The sequence below is a fragment of the Carassius gibelio genome, chromosome A13 (assembly GCF_023724105.1).
Source record: "Carassius gibelio isolate Cgi1373 ecotype wild population from Czech Republic chromosome A13, carGib1.2-hapl.c, whole genome shotgun sequence".
Lineage (NCBI taxonomy): Eukaryota > Metazoa > Chordata > Actinopteri > Cypriniformes > Cyprinidae > Carassius > Carassius gibelio.
The window spans coordinates 20307776-20329577 of NC_068383.1; the positions used below are offsets into that span (position 1 = coordinate 20307776).

Sequence of the window (21802 nt, forward strand, 5' to 3'; positions counted from 1 at the left end):
GGATCACACTCTAATCCTCGTCCCCAGTTCACTCACACGACACCATCAAGGCCATGCTAAGAGTGCGTGTTGTGTCTAGCAGTCATATGATTATACACGTGGATGTGATTTTCCTCTTTTTTTTTATACAGTCAATTATTTCCCAATAACACATGCTTGAGTTGTGAAAAAGAAAGGGTTTCTGGTTTTCTAACACAAGGCTTTGATACAAGGGTGCAAATGCATGACACGTACGGTTCTGGTGGCTTTTGGTGACGCTTTCGGAGTCCAGAGCATGATAGAACTCATACGCCGACCGGCCCAGAAGATCTTCAGGACTGTAACCCATCAACTCAGTGACTCTGGAAAAAGTGAGAAGCAGTTAACATTAACACACACACACACACACACACACACACACACACACACATACACAGACACAGACACACACAAACACACACACACAAAAGCTCTCAGCTATTTTCTTTGATCTGCACACGCTAAGTATTTTTTAAGCCAATTTAATAATGATCCATTTCATGTGATTTGTCTGGCTGATGTCAAGGAATGGAGTTTCATACGGATTCTGGGGTGAATAATTAGAATTTACGTGAAATAATACAACATTTCAGATTAATATAACATTGCATATTTAATATCTCTTTACATTAAAGGATAATATATGATGGTACACTGTAAAACAAGGGTTAGTGGACTAAGAAAAGAAGAAATATGTTACTTGCCATTTCTATGTAATTATTTGTGAAATTTACTAGTGTATATTAAGAAATATGGGCTTTAGAATTTTTACACGAATAATATTCCATAATATCATTAATTAAACTGAACAAAATCTGAGTTGAATGGAGCCAGATAATGAAAATTGTGTTCTGTAGATGCTCCTTACAGCTGAAATGTAATTATTTGAAACAACGCTTTATACAATACAGTTTATATAAATAACTATGATTTGACTTGATTTTAAATATATCAAATTAAACCTGCTGAAGAGAAAATTATTTCTGTGATAACAGCTATTATTACGATCATATAAATATCCAATTCATATTATAAATACATTTTTTTTGTTAATAATAAATATAGTTTCTATATATTCTATAGTTTTGACAGAAAATAGTTTGGTAAACCACAGCAAATGTCATTGCTGAGAGTAATATTAATCATAATAATAACAACAACAACTTGTCTTACTATATTGTGCCTTTTTGCCTATTTCTAGAAACAACATGCTTCAAGGCCTTTTTGTTTAATTTTACTTTACAGTTCCAGTGATAATGTGTTTAAGCCCTCTCCGTGTAACAGTTATGTGATTTTGTGTAATGAATGTGACACGAGTATTTTTTTGTTCTGAAAGTGTGTGATTATTGTATTGAGCTGATCCTTGTATTGAAGTTACATAATGGCAGACAGCTGCATGTCACTGAGTGTGTGTGTGTGTGTGTGTGTGTGTGCAGGCTTCTGTTCATTAAAGAGGCTTCTATTCACCAGTCATTGAACTAACCACTTCACACACACACACACACACACACACACACACGATCTAGGGCTATTTTGAAATACAAGCTATTTTGAATTAAGGCCATGGACCCCATTCCAGATCTTTCCATAGATGCTGTGCTCCAAAAATGAAATAATCATGTTTTACTCCAATCTTCTCTGAATTTGTGTGAGCTACCATCACAATAATGACAAGAATTACCACTGGATGGGTGTTTGAATACGTTAAATGACTATCTCGCTCTTATTCTCAAGGTGACATAAGTCTAGGCTCTTGTAGAAAGCAGGGCACGCTTTCAAAAACTACTGCAGAACATTTCAGCGTTTAAGCAATCATTACTTCCATTAAACAAGTCTCTTCTGGCCTTTAATATAATGTTTTCCCCTTTTTTTCCAGTTCTTCATGTAGGCTTCAATATATTATAATGTATGTATTATCTAGTTACCAATGCATTAATATTTTTTTCCTCTCTCTCTGGTGTTTATGGATGTTAAAACACTGTAGATAAATGTTAAATATATGTTTTATATAAATTAATTTTATAGAAGAACTTTAGAAAGGTGTTATTTTTATCTGACATTTTAATGTACATAAACTAATAAATGACTATTATATTTCAACCCGTTTATTGATATAACACAAATACATTCAGTTGAATTCATTTAACATACAGCATTTCAAAATAACAAACCTCACATAAACTGAACAGAAAATAAAGACGCTTGTATATGGTTAGAAGTGCACCTCCTTTCATTGGCGAATTATTGAATGAATGAATGATTTATTTATATATCTTAATAGTACCCTCTATTGACGGTGTCTGGGGTCATAAATTGTCAACAGGATGTGTGTTCACTTTTAACATTCATGAGTGTCGATCGACAACACAGCTCTTATACTGTGCATTTAGTCCAAGAATGTGTGTTTGTACCTGTCATCACAGTAAGTGAACTTCATGTCCATGCTGTGGCGACTCAGGAAGGTCTTGCTGTCGAGTGGTGTGTCAATGTTTGATGGATGGGCGATGGGCTCGCACATCATGACCACACAGGCGAGCGGTGGCTCTTTAAATCCACACAGCACTCGTGTGGGACAGCCGTTACACACCTTCAGGTGCCCTGTGCAGTGCAGCACCTGAAAGAACAACCGTCATCTTTATGAGCTGCACGACATCTGACTCCAGGTGAGCGCTTATCGTAAAGAGAAGTTATTCACCTTCCAGCTGGCTGACTTGAGGTTGACTGTGCGCCCGCGATTCGTGACTGTGCATTTCATTCTCATGAAGAAATCCCTCTCTGTGCTCAGCTCCTTGCCTTTCTTTCCAGTGTCTGCCAATTAACACACACACACACACACACACACACACACACAAACATAAAGAGTGTCTCAGTTTAGACACGGGCCAAAAATCCCAGGAAAACATTCCTAGCATTTTCCTTCCATGCAAACGGAAGCCTAAACTCAACACAAGTATTTTTTCTTGGGTTATCAAATTCCAAAACATCTTGCAGATGTTTCTTTTTTTTTTTCTACTTTAAGGGTTTAATTGTAGTCATAAAAAAGCATGTCTAAACAAAAATTAAAACAACATTGGGGGACATTAAAAAGATATTCAATTTTAATAGCTTTATTTATATTTCAGTAAAAAAAAAAGCTTGTCTAAATAACTGAAATCATTAAACGTATTCAATTTAAATCACATTGTACATTTATAGGGCCCTCTGAAATCCATTATATTGATTAAAAAAAAAAATATATATATATTTATTTATATTTAAATATATAGGGGTAGGAAAGTGTGGAGGTCAAATAATGGAGACGCAGATGATTGTTATTTCTTCACATAACTAATCCTTTTCTATGAAGCCATGTGTTTTCTTCACATTAGGCCTTTAGATACTTGTTCTGGTATGTTTGAAAGTCTGTTTGCAGAAGTGATAAGAACATTTTTCTCAACGGCTAAAACCATTAAAGTCCAATCCATCTTCATAAAGAAAAAAAAAATCCCATAAGAAAGCATGTGGAGTGAATTCTACCGTACACCCAGAGCCCATGCTGAACTCAGTTTGGAATGTTAAAATGCTTTCATATGCTTCTAGAAGGTAATTCAGAGTTTGAACTGAAACTGAAAAGGCTTGAAACCTGTGATTCACATACATATACTTATGTGTGATCGTGTTTTCAGCCATCTAACACAAGTTAACACAGATTTTCTCCAGTTGTATTTGATTGGCTGTTCTCTGGCATTCTCAAACACGCTTTGTCTACACATATTGCAGCTGGTGAAGCTGAATAAACAGAAGTGACATACTGGCTTTGAGGCTGAGGTTCTCGCGGATCTCGTCGTGGTCACAGGGGTGTGTGAAATCAAAGATGCTGTGCCCTGTGAGCTCCACCTACAGAGAGAGACATGCAGGTGCGGTCAGTGCATTACATGGGAAACAACCTACTTTCCAGCAAAGGTGAATCTCATGAAACCGCTCATTACAGTATATTACACTAAAACACAAAGGTTTGGGATCCGTAAGAATTATTATTATTTTAGGAATTAAAAGTTTAATTCAGCAAGGATGCATTAAATTCATTAAAAGTGACAGTAAAAGCTTTTATAATGTTAAAAATGATTTCTTTCTAATGCAGCTTTGGTGGAACATCTCTGAAACATAAAAAAATCTTACAGACCCCATATGTTTGAATCATAGTGTATATAACATGAATTATATTTTGCATACACAAATCCTATATCAAATGCTACCATAAAGTATAAATATTCTTTTCTATAATATACCACAATTTATTTTACATCACTGAGAACATTTAGCATTATGTAAATGTAATTTTTTTTGATTTTGTAGTGAAATCTGACCTGGGCATGTTCTTGTGATTCACAAGGACTATGGATCTTCAATCTTTGCCATAATAGCAGTCTATCAGATAACAAACTGATAAAAGGCCACAGTTCTACAAAACAGCAACCGTGTGCAAGGAAGCAATTGCCAGGCACGAGATAAGTCCAAGAGCTTCGCAAGGGTACGAAAAAAGTGACACATCCTTCCTCCCATACAGTGCTTGAAGGAAACGGGCTTGTGCTGTGGTTAATAATGGCATCTCGTCTGCCTATGATTAAGTGCACCCAGCGGAAATGAATGCTAAACAGACAAACAGCTAATAATAACAGGACAAAAGGTGAGTATCTGTCTGAATAGGGATTCATTTCTGGACCCCTGGTGTTCATTCAAACTCACCTGTGTGAGACCCATGAATTTGTTGATGTTCTCTGACAAGAAGATCATGTCTCCGTCTGATGTTACCACGCTAATGAAGCCGCCCAGTGACTTTAGATACCAACTGTCCATCAGTCTGTCTACGTCTGTCGTCTCTGTGGCAGCGGTACAGGCTGAAACGGGGCACAAACACAAGAGTTTGAGAATGCATGGGTGCATGTGAGCGTGCACACACATCGCTAGTCTTGTTCTGGCTCTTAAGTTCCTGGCTGACGTCCAAAAAAAACAACTAAGCAACTTCATCCTGCTAATCCGAACCCTCCCAAGAACACTGACCGCCATTCTGTCACTGCCCTCCGCTCCACACACATATGCACAGAAAAAAACAAATACCCACATATAGTCACACACAGACACCCACAATGCCTTGCTGTTTGACAGGACTAAATCTGTGCAGTCTTTCAATTTAAAGAGACAAACTCCACCTGCTATGTGGAAAACCCACATCTGTGAGAAACCCATGGGAAGGGGCCAATATCTGTGGTTATGCTTCTAAAAATACAGAAACTTATTTAAGGCAATGTGAAGATACAGTACAAACATAGCAGACACTCTCTAATACATTTTTGAAGCAAAAAACATAAAATAATACAGCGGGGTCCAAAAGATTAAGACCACAGAAAGAATGCATTGCTAACTGGTAGACCCTGATGTATATATTATGCATGATAAAAGATAGTTGATTAAGTCAAGTGATCATTTGAAGAAAAGAAAAAAATCTAAAACTAAATCCCTACATGGTCGGTAATACCACCACTGAAATATGGATGGGGTGCCAGACTTCGGTTGAGTCCTGCAGTAGATCTGGCAGAGCTTCAGGAGGGAGGTGGACTGGACAAGGACATGGAGAACAGAGCGGCTCCACGCTGGGGGGTCGGAAGCATGTGATCGCTCCAGTGTGCTTCCTCCAGATAAGAAACTTTCCCAAGGCCCATTGAGAGCCCAGGGCTGGATTTGGGCCGAGCCTAGAGACTGTGGACCCAGGAGAATTAGAGTTACGTCTTTGAAGGGGTTCTTGCCCTGTGGCTTTTATTTCAAGATGAAACAAAACTGCACCCAGCATTGGGGTTTCAGAAATTGATAATCTGGAAAGAAGTCTACTGAGAGTCTAAATTCATCGGTTGCTGATAGACATGTATCTACAAGGTCGTATGATCACCTGAGCTTTAGAAATATATTGATGATATTGATACCGATATCTCAAGGCATTGCAGAACATCTGGCAACATTTTTGCATTTCAAGATTACGGGATGTTTTGCTTTACATAATATGTGCTAAAGCTTAATGGGTGTTATTAATCATAAACCATAAAAAAAAACCTGAAACAAAGCATGAAAACAAACATACAAACAAACAAAAAATACAAGAGAAGAGAAAAAAGCTAAAAAAACGTAAGCTAAAAGCACAACCCAAAATAAAACGCATAAAAAAAACACACAAAAACAAAACACCAAATAACAACACAAAAGAACATGCATAAAAACACTAAAAATAATAAAAAAAACTAAACAAAAACAAATTACAAAAACACAAATACATAAAAAATAATACAAAAAAACACAACCCAAGGAAACATATAAACACACACACACAACAAAATAAAACAACCCAAATAAAACACAAAAAAGACAGCAAAACACAAAACAAAAACCCTATAGAAACCTTTTTTGTCATACATCTAAAGACCTCTGAACTTTGAACAGAATGAACTGGAGGAAGCGCTATCTTGAAGCTTCTTACAGATAAATACGTCAACAGCTACCTCCGCATATAGACTTCAGCCTAAAAAAGACATGCCATCCAAAATGACACGAAGCAATCATGTTTTGTTTTGGCCAATTCTCGTTAGTCTGTAAAGAATCATAATTGCAGTGGTGAGTCACTGATTTCAACAAGATTACGTCGCGTCAAACATTATTTCATAACATATGTTTTCTAGCCGCCCATAGACGAGAAGAGTGATTCACTGGGCGAGCGAATCAGTTGTAAGCATCAGTGCACAGGGACTGGGGATCTTATGTAAAAGGTGTTTCCCATGCACCCTCAGCATGGGTAGGGTGGTGGCAGAAGGGGGAGGGATGGATGGATGTGTGGCGCCAGGGTTGGCCTGTGTTTTGGCTGGCCTGAGACGGAGAGCGCCAGCCTTAAAGAAAGCACCAATCATGCTTCCAGCACAGAGCTTGCAGACCTGCTGATAACACTATCTGATGTGCCATCTCATACTGACAGGGCTGCTTTTCAATGTCTCCTTCCCCTCCCTCCCTCTTTCCATTTCTGCATGAACATTTGACAGTCAAGTCACTTCAAGTCGAAAGGTGCAGTCTTTTAGTTGTTCTAAACTGAACGAACAGAGGCGATTCTGCGTTCTAACTGCGTACTAATTGTGTTCCCTGTGCTCTTTAGTGTCTGTGAAAACACAGAATGGAATGTTGAGTGCAGGAGCTCTTTTGTGCAGCTTCCGGAGATTCTTATTTTATAATAAAGACACACAAACAATACGAACGCGCTCACATCCTCTGGTCAGAGAGACTTTCGCAAGATCTGGAGCGGAGTATTCGGGCATCACATACTCACACTCATGTCGTCCAAATCCACTATGATTTTCACAAAAAAAGATATTTTGCATAATGTTTTCATGACATTTGAATGCTACGGTGGAGGGAAATATTTACAGAATTACATTTCAGTCTGTTTCAACTTCAGAACACTTGCCAAACATAGGTTATTTTTATTAACTAAAACTAAAACCAAAACCATAAAAAACAAAAAAAAAAACAAAAAAAAAACAAGGAAACATTTCATATTTTCAGACAAAATAAAATGACTTATACAGACTAAATTTAAAGTAAAAACAGTAGTATTTTTTTTTTCAAAATAATAACAAAAACTAATTTATCATTGACACTAAAATAACAAATGGCTCATACGTTTTATAGACTTATTATTGATAATTTTATGGTGCTTTTATATGATTTTTACAGCGTGACTGAATCACAATCCAGTAGAAACCATTATTACTTCTGAAAAAAGAAAGTGATAATTATTCAGAACGACATGAGGGAAGAAAATGATGACTATCCCTTAACACTCACACACATTCAAATCTCTCGAAGCTTGGCGTATCCATTATTAAACATAAGCTGTAGGTTTTCATTAAACTGTATTATTCATCACATGCTGTCTTTGATTTATTAGATTAGCACCTACAGCTAAACATAATTAACTCCGACAGAGTTACGGCAGGCCCAATATCCACTAACGCAATTATGTTTTTACAGAAAGCGCCTCCTCGTTTGTATAATACGGCAGTAACTTTAATGCAGTCTGACATCACGACTAAAACATTTCCTCATAACAGTGCAGTGCTAATGATGGTGAACCCAGATAAGAGATCAAACTAGAGCGGTAGAATTTGATTATCAGCAGAGTGTGTGTATTTGCAACACAGCGCTTTCTTTGAAGTGACGTCAAGTAGAGTCGCATGGTCTGGGATGCTGTATTAACAGAGGAGTCACCCATGTGATAACCTTTATCAAATTGCATATATTACTCTATAAAAACAGCAGAATGCGCAGCACCAATCATTGTAGTGATAGGATTTTGTTTGGGTTTCTACCAGATCTAAAGAATATGACTTTACTGATACGTAAAAGCAAAAAAAAAAAAAAAAAAAGTAATTATAATATGTTATCAATTAAATTATTTCTTAATATAGTACTCTTCAATTTTCAATGAAAATCTTGAAGTTACCTTTGTAGATAAACATATATGCATAGAAAAATGTATGAAATTCAAAAAAAATAAATGTCTATATTATTATTATTTTGGTTAATTTGTAGCATTTTCAGAACATTTTCAGTACTAATGATGCACAAACATTAAAATGTGCAAGCTTTGGCTGCTAACATAAATGGCAAATATTAAAAATGTTAAAATGTAACGTGCATTAAAACTTAAATGCCAAATCGCCAAATAAATTCTGTAAATTTTAATAATAATAATAATAATAATAATAAATACATTGATTGAGTTGGACAACATAGTAAAGGAAAATAATGTGGTACTAGGTCTTCAGTACTAAAAATTATGCTAATGCATATAAAATTATCATTATATCCATATTTTGGCTGATGAATGGTAGACTCATTAAAAATCTACAATATTTTGTAAACAAAAAATAATAAATAGTGCAATAAAACTAAAATCAACAGTTTTTGACTATCAAATCAATGCTATAATGTCCGAACTTTCACATAGATTTAATAGATTTAATGATCTAATATGTTTGTGTGTGTTTTCACATGTGGATTTGAATGCTTGTACCTGAGGTGAGGATTTGGCGTGTCTGCAGGTAGCTGATGGCCAGTCTCATGATGGAGGCTTTATCCAGATGTGAGCTGACGCTGTGTGGGAGAGGCAGCTGGCGGGCCAGCTCATAAAACACCTCCGTCTCCTTACTCCGCCTGCAGCGCGCCGCGTCTCGAGATTTCTCCTTACGCCGCTCTGAGCTGCACCTACAACACGCAACAACAGGGAAATATTAGATGAATTAACACCACTTAACAAAATACTCAAAAAGTATTGTTCAATATGCAAATACTTCCAAAAGTATTAATTAAATGGGAAAAAAGCCAAATAAAAGTTTTTAAAAAGACCAAAATACATGTACTGGTACAGGTAATGTTTCCACCTAAAATCTGGCCATTGTCCAAAAATTTTTTTTTAGATTCACCCATAATAATGGTTTCTTCAGTTTGCTTTTCAGCTGACCTTTGCTTTTTGACATGCTTTAACACTCACCTTGATATTTTCTCATGCTGTATACAAACACGGCATGCTGAACCCATTCCTCATGACTCGTGAGGTTTCAGAGAATAACAGTCCCTTTGTGCACTTGACAGTCTTTCTTATTCAACTCAAGTCACTCTTGCAGATTCAGACACCAGGCTCAAAGACTGAGCCAGTGTCCGGCAGGTGCAAATGAATCCAAACACACAGATATCCTTTCAGTGATTCATTTTGCCTTAAACAAAACGATCATGTCTCTTGATCAACATAACAGTGGAAGCAGTTAGCTGGGTTACTGGTTAATAAACCTACACTATACAGGTTAAACTGAATGAATCAGTAATATAATGCAGCAAAAGGAGATCTTGTAACATTGTATTGCTTCATTCAGTAGCGGACGGGTCAATGCCAGATCTCAAGTGAGACATTCCTTGCTGTTTAAGAGCTTATGGGAATGATCACTTATAGCTACGTCCTGGATTTCATAAACAAAAATATTGTCCCAAATTAGAACACATCTGTTCCACAAAAAGATCTTATTTCCTGGAACTAGAATTTAGTTCCTATTTATCTTGTTGAAAGGTGGAAACTACAGATGTTCTGATCTATTCATGTCGCCGCTTGATAATGACTTATGTTTAGATTGTTATATATAGACTCAGTAAAACATTTCCAAAATACAGAAAGCCGATCAAGTCATTCTTGACATTTTTGTGAGATTAAGACGATAGAAATAAAAAAAAACACCAACACAACTAAGATCAGCTTAATCTTGATTAATCATCAACTTTGGAATGCTATAAATAATAAATCAGAAGCATTATAGTCGCTGTTGGTGTTTTTTTTTTCAAATAAATAAATAAAAAGAATCCTCTGCCAGGTCAAATTCCAAATGGAATTCCATTTTTCCTGTCCTTCATCCAAAAAGAATGCAGAGGACAAATGCGCAGATATGATGCAAACTGTTCCAATAATTGTTTCGATGACAAAGGATTTAAATCAAATGGTCTTTTGATAGTACCTTACAGGCTAATTTAGTCCAACGCTGGAAGAAGCGCTCATGATGTACCACTCAACATCTGGAATACAAAGATTCTGCTAGCGAAAGAGTGTCAGACACAAGCTCATAAATTCAATCATTTCTCTTCACACTCAAAGCAAATGTTGTGCGTGCTTCATTCACTCTCTGGATGAACACGTTCAGGTCTGAACTACAGACAGTCTACTTCATTGTTAGTGCACAGAGCTAGAGAATACTGCAGGACATTAAACAATGGAGATCCAGCGCTCACTCAGAGCATGAAGCGCTCTAGTGAACCCTCTGAACCCTTTGTAGCAGACGCGGATGTCTAGGGTCTTATTTAACCCTACAAGACCAAACCACCACTAACAATGGAAAACAGGTAGTGACCCGAAGAATAGCTATTGTCAGAGCTTTTGTCACACCAAAGATTACATGTAGCCCGTCACCTCAAGACTGCTAAACATGGCACATGGTGAACGTTTCAATTTCTTACTCGTTTTACCAGATGTTGGGTTTTAGCGGTTAAATTAAACCGAATGAAAATCCTCAATTCTAATTCTACAGCAGCTACCGTCCATCATTAGTGGTTCTCTACACACTGTTACTGTGGTGGTGCACATCAAAAGTTATGCATGTAAAGTTTAGCTAGTAATATGTTCCTTATAGGTACTTATATGTAGCATTTGGGGTAAAGAAAAGAAAAATGTAGCTTTTGTACCTTAAAGTACAACTCAAGTAACAGCTTTACATTTGTTTTATTCTAAACTCGTAGGATGATATAGAGAAGAGGAGGTGTTCCTTGCCAATGGAAGCTGATTCGATACGATATTCGATACTTTCATTCTAGAATAGATTTTAGGAAATCAGCTTTCAATGTATTTGGTTGTAATGGCAGTAACTTCAATTGTTCACTGCTGGTCCGTGTTGTCCTTTCAGCTAAAGTGAAGAAATTCTCAAAGGAGATGATTTCAAATAAGTTGGGCTGATTTCTGAATGCAAGTGAGACTTTAAATGTTAATTCAGACATTGCGGACTACATTCAGAGAGCTAAGACACACTGTAGTTTAAGCAAAAGTTCCTGCAAAACTGCAAACCATGCAGCTGGGAAGATTACTTTCTTGACGTCCACAGCGAGACAAAACTTCCTTGCACATGATTGCTCTTCCGCTCTCCTGTCTTCCTAAGTCTATGAATGGAAGTTCATGGAACAAAGTCTGGTGCATTGGCACCTTAAGACACAATTTCAACCTAAAAAACATCTGGGCTCCATTTATTAAAAACTAAGCACTATAGAAATCCATTCTAATTTTCAAGTAGAAGTTTATTTTAGATTTCAGATCACATTTTCTAACATCACCTTTGCACTTATGCAAACAGTGACATCAATTCGAACCCAATTTGAACGCAGCGACAAAATCCAACAAACTTCAGTTTGTTCAGTGAAACTCCAAGCAGAGTATCCAAAAACCTGTGTGAGATTCGCATGCTGTTGAACCGTCCAGACCAAACCGAGAATTCAAAGTATTTAACACAAGGGCGATAGATGTCAACCTGTCACAAGGACGTTATCTATTTCAGTTTGACAAATGAGCTACTGTATGAGATTCAGCTGAAGCTGAAATATGAGCTGCTTTCAGATCCTTACAAATACACAAATAAACAGACTACCAAACTTAAAGGAGGTACCTCTCTTGAACTATGTTTAGCAGGTGAACGGACCGGGTCGACCAATGGCCTCGCGCTCACAGAGGCGTGTAACGATAAAACAGTCGTACGGCACGCAAACAGATAAACAAACACGAAACCTGACTAAGCAGTCTTGCCCTATTCAGGCATGCAAACAACGACACGCTACCTTATGACTGGAAGAACGGTCATTTGCCTTGCGTGAAACGCACTAAATTAAGAGCTGACCCCGCAGCTATTATAGTCCTGTACTGAGTGAGAGGGCCTCTCCAAGCCCCAAAACATCCCCAAACACCTTCTGTGTCGCACAAGACACCTAGGAATTTAACAGCTACCTACATAATGATTCAAGATAAATCCTCATATATATTTTCTAAAAATAAAACTACATCAATACAATAATATTTTACGTAGACATTTTTATATTTACCAAAATGTTCATAAATTAAAACCAGCATGTAATTTATGTACCTTTTATATAACTTTTCACCTTAATTATTATGATTATAATGAAAAAAATAGAAATAAAAAAAAAACTCCAGTCTCCAGTGTCATCCTTTAGAAATCATTCTAATACGATTTCTGGTTATTATTAATGATGAAGTTGTGCTGCTGAATAATATTCCTGGTGGAAACCATGATTTTTTTTTTTTTTGATGAACAGAAAAAAACAGTATTTATTTGAATATTTGAAATATTTGAAATATTTTATAGCTATATAAATGTCTTAACTGTCAGTTTTGATCATTTTAACACATTCTTGGTAAATAAGTCTTAACTTCTTAAAAAAAATACGTTTGAACAGTTTTTGTGTATAGATTTATAAACAGTAAATATATAAAAAAAATAAAGATAAAAAAACTAAATTATATTCCAATTATTTTGATGAACAATCACACATGATTATATCAAAATATGATATAAATAATGCAACACATTTATTTAGATCTTCATACAGATTAAATAAAAAGGAAAAAACAATCGGGATGATCAATTCGTACGTTTTTTGCAATGATAAATCAATTCCTAAAAACCTACAAAATAATCAAGTATGCATAGAAAGCAGAAAAAGCTTTGAGCAGGGTTAACACCAGTGTAAAGAAACAGCTTTCAGAGCAATCGCTCTCAGTGCATGAAATCAGCTCACTGCATCTGTGGATGCGGGTCTCTATGTTCAGCCTTTTCTCAAGGAATTCCTAAAGCATGAGATAAATGAGCAATGATGCCGTTTTAGACTCGCACAATGAATCATCATGGCCCACATATTTGTGACCTGATGCATAATACTGAATCTCCCATTAGCGAAGCAGCGTATACAGCCTTCACCTGAACCATATCTTAGTCAGAATCAAAACATACTATTTTGAAACTCAAAGTTGCAAGACACTAATGGTGCATGAATGCAGCGAGACGTAACTTCAAATGATCCCAATAGAGTACAAGCTTATGTTTCTATGCAGCAAATTACATTTAACAGAAGGGATTGTTTTACATTGCATTACATCAGCATGCACCTGGGAAAAGAGTCCAGAATTCAACCAACGAACAATAATGCCAACAAATCACTGCGATGCAATTAACTTTCATTTAACTTTCAATTTAACTTAAATTGTTAATGATTTCTTTGCAGCTCATTTCATTACAGATGATAGTGCAGAAGACAGGAAGTGATGGAAAGAGAGGCAGAACGGGATCAGGAAATGTCACAAGACTGCCGGCCTAAACCTCTGACCAGCAAAAGCATATCAAAGTCATGACATGACCTGCTACTTAAAGGGATAATTCACTTAAACATGCAGATTCTCACCAAACATGACTCATGTAAACTTGTGTTTGAAAGTGCACAGGACTGCTATTTAGTATTATTTATATGCTATTGTAGTATTCATAAATATTGTAATTTTTCATGAGTTTATTAAGTTTAAAGTTTTAGTGATATTGTTATGCTTTTATTATTACAGTACGTTGTTTTATTCCAGTTTATGTTTCAGTAATTTTAGCACTTCAATTTAACTTTAGAAATTAAATTTAGAAGTGGTGCTTTGGCAACTGTCTGAAAAGTTTTTAATATCTAAACTTTGTTTTACTCCAGGTTTATTTAAATTACCGGAAATAGTTTTAATATTTTTAGGTATACGATAACAACACTGGTGCACAGGCATAAATCAAAGTAAAGTCCGTTTTTTTTTTTTTTACATAAAGTTTTCATATGACTTCAGAACAGGTTTATAATTGTTAACTAAAATGAAAACCAGAAGTTATTGTACTTTAAACAAAATAAGATGAAGTGCCCACTATTATGTCATTTTAAGGTGCCTAATATTGTTTTTGGAGTCTCCTACACCAGGTTTGCATGCATGCAAGGTCAAAAAATACTTTCGTTTAAGACGTGATTGCAGCATTTTTAGAATTTATTTAGGTGCATGTTCTTGTTTGGTTTTAGAAGATTGGCGCAGCTAATCAACAAAGAGCATAGACTCAATAGAAAAGAGCAACTTGGGCAAATCTTACAGGTATTAAATCAAATGAAAGAAAACTGATGTTGGTTTTATGAGTGAAAGAAGAACAGTTTGACTGACTGTCAGAACAGGCATGTGTACTGTAGCACGGCAGGCCTCACTGATTTTGGATTGACAGGGTTGTTGTGCCTCTCTCTGCTTGATCTGAAACACATTGTACTGTAAGTGGAAAATATAGATGTCACTGCGTAGCCTACGGTAGAACTAGAAGTGTCATCCACAGCCGTCTACTGTACTGTCACACAACTATTTTCATAACAAACAGCTCCATGCTTTAGGACACAGCAGCCAGGAGCTGAAAGTCCAGACACAGACCCCCAGGCCCTCCAGTGTTTGTGAACAGAGCAAACAGTTGATGGGTAACAGGGTGCAAGGTGCAGCCAGTTACACACACACACACACACACACGAAGAAGATAATTATTTTAATCATTTCTAAAATCAATTCTATATTCTAATTCTATAATCACTTTTTTCACACTCGTGTCCTTGCAAACAAGTATGATCTTAGTTTTTCCATTAAACATGATTGCATTTCTGTTTCGATTTAGTTCACATCAAAAGCGATAAATAATAGCCGCTCCAAGCACAGTATGTGTTGTAAACACATGAACAATATATGAACCATGTGTCCGGCCACATTTAAATTCAGCTCATGTCCACGGCGGACTAACTTTGTTAATGTATAACGCAGCAGCAGAGAGGAAAGGTGCAGCAGTTCAGTTCAGAGCCGTGCCTGAACACTCATTCTCAACACAAACACCAAAGCTTGCTTACAGTCTGTTTTCCTGTCGTTCTGGCATCTTGCTAAACACAAACAGCGCAATGAACAATGTGGTCTGGGCTAATCTCTGATCCTCTGGAACAGAACGTTCTCAAACTCAACCAAACAACCCTCGTCGAAGCAGGAGAGGAAAGATCAGAGAAATGGATGGAGTCAGTGATGCTGACGCCAGAGCTGCAGGCCGGACATCACCCTGATGAAGTCCAGAGGATTCAGAAGGACCAATATTCATCTGTTTTCAACATTCAAATGTAATATTTAATAAATTACATAATTTGGTGGATTTCTAAAAATAGCATCCAATGTGCATCATTTTAAGCTTGGAGTTGAAAATATATAGTCTTTAAAAAGCTTTTTTTAGCACTTTTGTACAACACTTGATTTCACATCTGATTCGTTTAATCTGTTTCAAACACATATGCGTCATAATCCATAAATAAGGCCCAAAAAAGCCTCACATTGTTTGTGTTTTTAAACACTTTAAAGAAAATACATTTAAATAAATATTATCACCATATACTGTATTGTCATACATTTTTACTTCTGTTTTTCTTGGTGTTTTCTTGACTACTGCCATTTTTGCAATTTTTAAAAGCCAATAGAAATGATGCTTCCTCTGAAAATATGATCAGATTTTGAAAAACAATATTGCTAGATATCCAATTTATACACATTAAAATATTTACATTTAATCATTAAGCAGATGCTTTTATCCAAAGCAACTTACAAAAGAGAACAATAGAAGCAATCAGCATTTTTTTAAAATATATGAATATGAAAATATCATGAGAACTAAAACTTGCTACACAATGAATAAGGATCATTAAGATAACGCTCCACTTCTGCCACACTCATGCTTACTCGTAGATCTACTTTTGAGGAATTCTACACAACTATAGGAAATTGGGGCCAAAGTTTACGGTGACTGTTGATGACGTAGTTAAGTGATGGGGACCAAATAAGGGTAATGAGAGTAAAGTTCATCTGGAAGCAGCTGATGTTAGAAACTGATGGGACGGTAAAGTATGCAGCAGAAGGAAGAACGGCGTTGACTAACAGGAAGCATCAGGAGACAGTGGTCTGGAGGAGCTAAAGAGTGGAAAAACACTGGTAAAGATCAGTATGCCTTACGAAAGAGAAGATGGGAGTGATACGGAATCAGAGGCAAGCAGAGGGATTGGAGTACGAGGGAGAAAAACAAGAAAAAAGAGAAGGAGAACGCTCTCGCACCCCTGCCATTAGCTGAGGGTGGGGGCTATGAAGTCTTCATTCAGACCTTCTCTAGAGGTCCTGTCACAATAAACTGCACATTTCTGTTTAGACAAGTCCTACAGCTGGGAGGCTCTTAACCAAAGTCTTATATCTTGGATTCTACTATGAAAACAAAGGTCTTAAATGCCCACATCAGTCCTACTCAATACAGTAAATCTCCCAGCCTTTTGATGATATCTGATAAATATGTCAATATAAATGCTCTTGAAAGGCTATAAAAAAGTTTACTATTTTTTAGAAGAAACAACATTTCGTTATTTTAAATATTGTTGGCTACAATAAATTAAAAAAAGCATGAAGAGTGTGAAGTAAAATCTATATAATGATACAATATAAACAGAAATCTCTTCATTTACCTTCACTAAAACATTCTGATATGAACAACGCAAAGCTTCTGTGAGGCACAAAAGAGTTTGATTCAATGAACCAGTTTGCTGTGCCAAATTAACAATTTGCATCACAGGAATAAATTACATTTTACAATATATTCAAATGGAATGGTTCAGGTTCAGATTGCAACATTTCACAGAATAATTTTTACTGTATTTGTTTTATCAAATGAAATAATAAGATTTTTTTTTTTTTTTTTTAAATAGAAGCACAGAAGCCGGTAATTTTTGACAACTGCTAAATAGATCTGGTATTATGAGAACTGCAAGCATTTAGAATTCACAAAGGATGTTATAAACACCCAAACTCTAAGATGACTTCATTTAGAATGTTCACATATTACAAGCTCAGATTCTGGCAAAATGCTCAAGCGATGCCCAGAGGCTGACAGACGCTGTACCTAAGTGAAGGAACACAACCAACCTTTGAGGCTCTTGGGAAAATGTGCTTCTATCTACAGTACACTTCAGAGAAACATACCATAGTTTCCAGCAGATAATGACAAGGTCAGATAATAAAGACTCTAACACAAAGACTAATATATAACACAAGTAATAACACATTTACTAATAAACAAATATATATATTGATGTTTGGATCACATAATCAGATCTATAGGGCTTTTCTAATGTTGTAGACTTGCTTGGTAGCTCACCTGGTACAGCACGGATGCAAAGCGCCATGAAACATGAAGCAGGATAAAAGAGCTCAAAGACTTGTAGGAGCAAGCTAAAACGACATGGTTACTTCAGGAAATAAGTGTTTATTTATTTAGATTTTATTTTATGCTTGCTTTTGCTCACACTATCAAGTTTAAGGTAGAGTTTAGTGTAGGTGGTACATTATTTAAATATCGTCATAGGCACATTTTTTCCAATGAGCCTGGGTTGGAAATGACTGATTTTGCGTCAATGAGTTGTCAATACAAAGATCAGCAACTTTCTTATTTGAAAGAAGAGTTTTAGGGACATATTTACTAACAGTTTATGCCAGGAACCCCCCTCTATTGGTCAGGTTTTACTAAAGACACGCAGTAAAAAATCAGCAATGAAAAGGCATGCAGTTATTTTTTAGGATTACAGTCTCATGCTAATTGGCTCGGTTTAATAAATCTGGCTCTTAGACTCCAATCTCAGGTTAGGTGACTAGGTGCAGGTAAGTGGTTATGTTGCAGCAGAGCACAGAACAATGCTCTGAAACAGTGCACAAGTTACATCAGGTTAATGGTCAGCTCAGTCTGAGGGAGTTAACAGAGCCCCATCACACAACAACACAGCCTTTCTCTTCGTAAATGAGCCACTGCACCGTTTTCTAACTCAGGCACAGAATGAACCGGAGACAAAGCCTGATGATTCAGGGTGACGTAATGGAGAACTACAACAAATGATGGGCAAAAAGTGCCCGGGACCACAATCAAAAAGCCACCCAGCATGAATTATAATGCTACAGCAGTCAATTAAGTCCAACTGACAAGCACACAAATACTTAATGCTCAGTCAAAGCCCTGATGATTATTTCACCAATGACTTCATTAGAGGCTTGCTTAATTTTGTCATGCCTTGTAGATACAAACAGCTCATAATTGCAGTTCTGATAAACCCTATAAGTGATGTGCCAACTTTTCAGCACTGAACCAACTGAGAACTAATTTTCTTTAAACGGCTTCGGGGGACAAAAATTATTGACTGAAATGGTGATGTTAAATATTCCTAAAAGCACACGGTTTGTTTTTAATTTGATTGATAGATTAGCAAATGAACACTATTTTCACAGTTTCGGCGTTTCTGTAAAAATGTATTTCAGTGCGTCATTATATTCTACTAAAACTCACGATATGCGCATGGGGCCACGAAAGGGGACTCTGGCTATCTTACACAACATGCATGAATACAAACATGTCAAAATATATATAAAACATGTCAGGGTTGATCTAATCGCTCTCCTACCAACAGTAAACCACCAAAACATATGGGATCAGTTTAGAGAGACCCAAACAAATGCACACCTATACACGTAAACACATCCCTTCTTGGCCCCTTGTGTTTTGTCTCCCGTGTCTCACAGTCTGTGATCAGTGTCAGGAAGGATCACACTCTTGTGTCTTGAGGTTAAAGGTTTTGCACCCTTTCTGAATCAGTCCCGCTCCTGTAGAAATGCATTCTCTTCATTTGAGTTTAGTAGCAATGTTTGGTTATGTTCTGCCACTCTGAGATTCATCAGATAAGGGCCAGAAAGCTTGTTAGGGAAGAACTGTCACGAGGATGAGGCAGACTTCAAGGCGCACACAAACACATTCTCTATTATTCTCTCATTAGCACTTTTAATCTTCACAGATATGCATGATATGTCTCCAAGTTAGCAAAGGTTTCCAGATGATGTACAGCTCAATATCATGCTGTATATTAAGTATATGCCTCACTAAAAACTATCTATATCTTGCTCACTGTAATAAACTTTAACAGTGTTAATGTTTAAATGCTACCTTAAATGTGGTTCTACCTTAAAGAATTCAACCTCAAAAATCAAAGTCGTAACAAAGTCACAAACTGTAGGTTCAACCACTCTGTTACCGATAAAGACAATTGAGTTAAAACTAACAAAAACGAAGACATATACTATTTACAGTCAAAACAAAATTGATTCAAACACCTTCAAACACTTGCAACATTTGACACATTATGACAGTTTATTCGCTATAGTTTAGAAAATGTTAATACAATATGAGAAGAATTCAGAGTCAAACTGTCAGAACAAATTCATCTCGATAATGTCAGCAAAACATGGTCGGGTCAAAGGGTCTGAATAATTTTCACTGGTAGTCCATGTATGAAGAATATTTGGGTATAATCTGTTACAGTTTACTTCATTTTGCTATATAATATTCTGTTTATATGTATATATAAATATAACAAATGGTTTCTGGGCTCTGATTTTTTTTTTTTTTTTTTTGTTTGTTTTTGTTTTTTGGATTGACTGTATAAAGGTTAAATTGATAAAAAACTAAATTTTGTTTTAAATAAACTGATGAAAATATCTTTACACTATTGTTTATTAATCATTTCAGATAATAATAATAGCTAATAATAATAATAATAATAAGTAGTCATATATAATATAATATTTTCGACAGAATTCTATTGCATTTTAAAAAGCACACCACAGTACTATATTTATTTCTGAAAAAATAATAATAAAATAAAATAATATTTCATGACGTACTCTCACTTTCTTCCAAATGATTATTACTACGAATACTTGAACCATATGTTTTCGATTTTAAAGTAACGTGGGCTACATAATATTAACAAGAAACAAGATCTTCAGACTTTTACAAAAAAATAAAAAAAAAAATAACTAACTGTGCGCAGTGAAGTAAGCAGCGAGTCTCCGGCTTTGAGCTCCACACACACAGAGAGAGAGAGTCACTTGTTGCAGCAGCTCCACACACCCGACCCGCGCGCAACAATCACAAACACCCGCTGAACTCACCTCTTCTTCTCTTTCTCGGCGGTCATCTCTCTGTCCCCTCGCGGTTCCCGCAGCCTGATCTCTGTGCAAACAGGACGCGCTCTAAACCACCGCAAACGCTCGCGTTTAATAACAGAAAAGGGCGCGCGACTGGTTTTGAATTGCAGTAGTCCACCCGCAGGTCAGAAGTGACTGTACAGTCTCCCACTTTTGTTAAATCCGAGCGCGGTGAGGGAGTTTCTCGCTTGTTTTGTGGTCAGAGAAGTTCACAGACCGCGGCGCCGCACTGTAGAGCGCTGACAGCTGAGCAATCAATTACAGCTCTCTGATTGGCTGAAGCTGCCATTAGGACCCGCCCACCGTCAGGGTGACAGGACATTCTGCATGATGTGCTTTACTCCTGCAGCTCTACCTTTCCCAAAATCTAGCATCCAACTTTAATCATACTCATTTAATCAGTTAAGTATCTTCATTTAGTTGACAATAACAACAGCAGGACTGAGTAAACGGCAAAATAAAAATATTCAGGGATGAGGGGCACATTTAATAATTTAAGAACCATTGGTAGCCTACTTTAGTTATATATGACGATGTATGGCTTTCCCGAGAAGCATAATTGTTTTGTTGTATTTTTCTGTATGTTGACCCTTAATATAACATCATCGCTATTTTAGAAAACTTTGTCATATTTTTGACAAAACTTCACACAACAGCCTACAGCACATGTAGCTTCCAAAACATGTTTCCACTGTGTCAGAGGAACATAATAAAATAATTAGAATATAAAGTAATAATAGGTTCATTATTTTTATTTATTTTTTTATTATTATTATTGTCTTTGTGATCGCAAACATAAAGACAGTAAAATATCTGCAGATTTCAGAACTCGTCGACCCAGACTGTAATTTGGGGCGAAAATCTGTAAAATATGTTTCTTCAGCCCTGAAAGTGAGCCTGGGCAGAGCAAGATTATAGATAGTATATGCATATGAATAAATAACAATACCGTCTTGGAACATTTAGAATTACGAATTTTATTTATTTATTTATTTTTATATTTTAAACGAAGTCTCGGCTACTATGCTCTCG

General features: G+C 36.3%; 1 protein-coding gene across 2 annotated transcripts in view; it reads right to left on the minus strand.

Moving 5' to 3' along the window:
• The window catches only part of epas1b (endothelial PAS domain protein 1b), a 31567-nt gene extending 10559 nt beyond the window's left edge, over positions 1-21008 (minus strand). The window contains exons 1-7 of one of the 2 annotated variants that reach the window (XM_052613630.1): positions 20735-21008; positions 9107-9297; positions 4744-4895; positions 3810-3894; positions 2714-2826; positions 2430-2632; positions 235-341 (exon numbers count right to left, since the gene is read on the minus strand). In XM_052613630.1, coding sequence (XP_052469590.1) covers positions 235-341; positions 2430-2632; positions 2714-2826; positions 3810-3894; positions 4744-4895; positions 9107-9297; positions 20735-20760 — 877 coding nt within the window. In that variant the 5' untranslated portion in view covers positions 20761-21008. Of the gene's footprint in view, positions 1-234; positions 342-2429; positions 2633-2713; positions 2830-3809; positions 3895-4743; positions 4896-9106; positions 9298-20734 lie in introns of both variants that reach the window. The other variant, XM_052613629.1, reaches the window with a different exon arrangement.
• Positions 21009-21802: the final 794 nt, after the last annotated feature.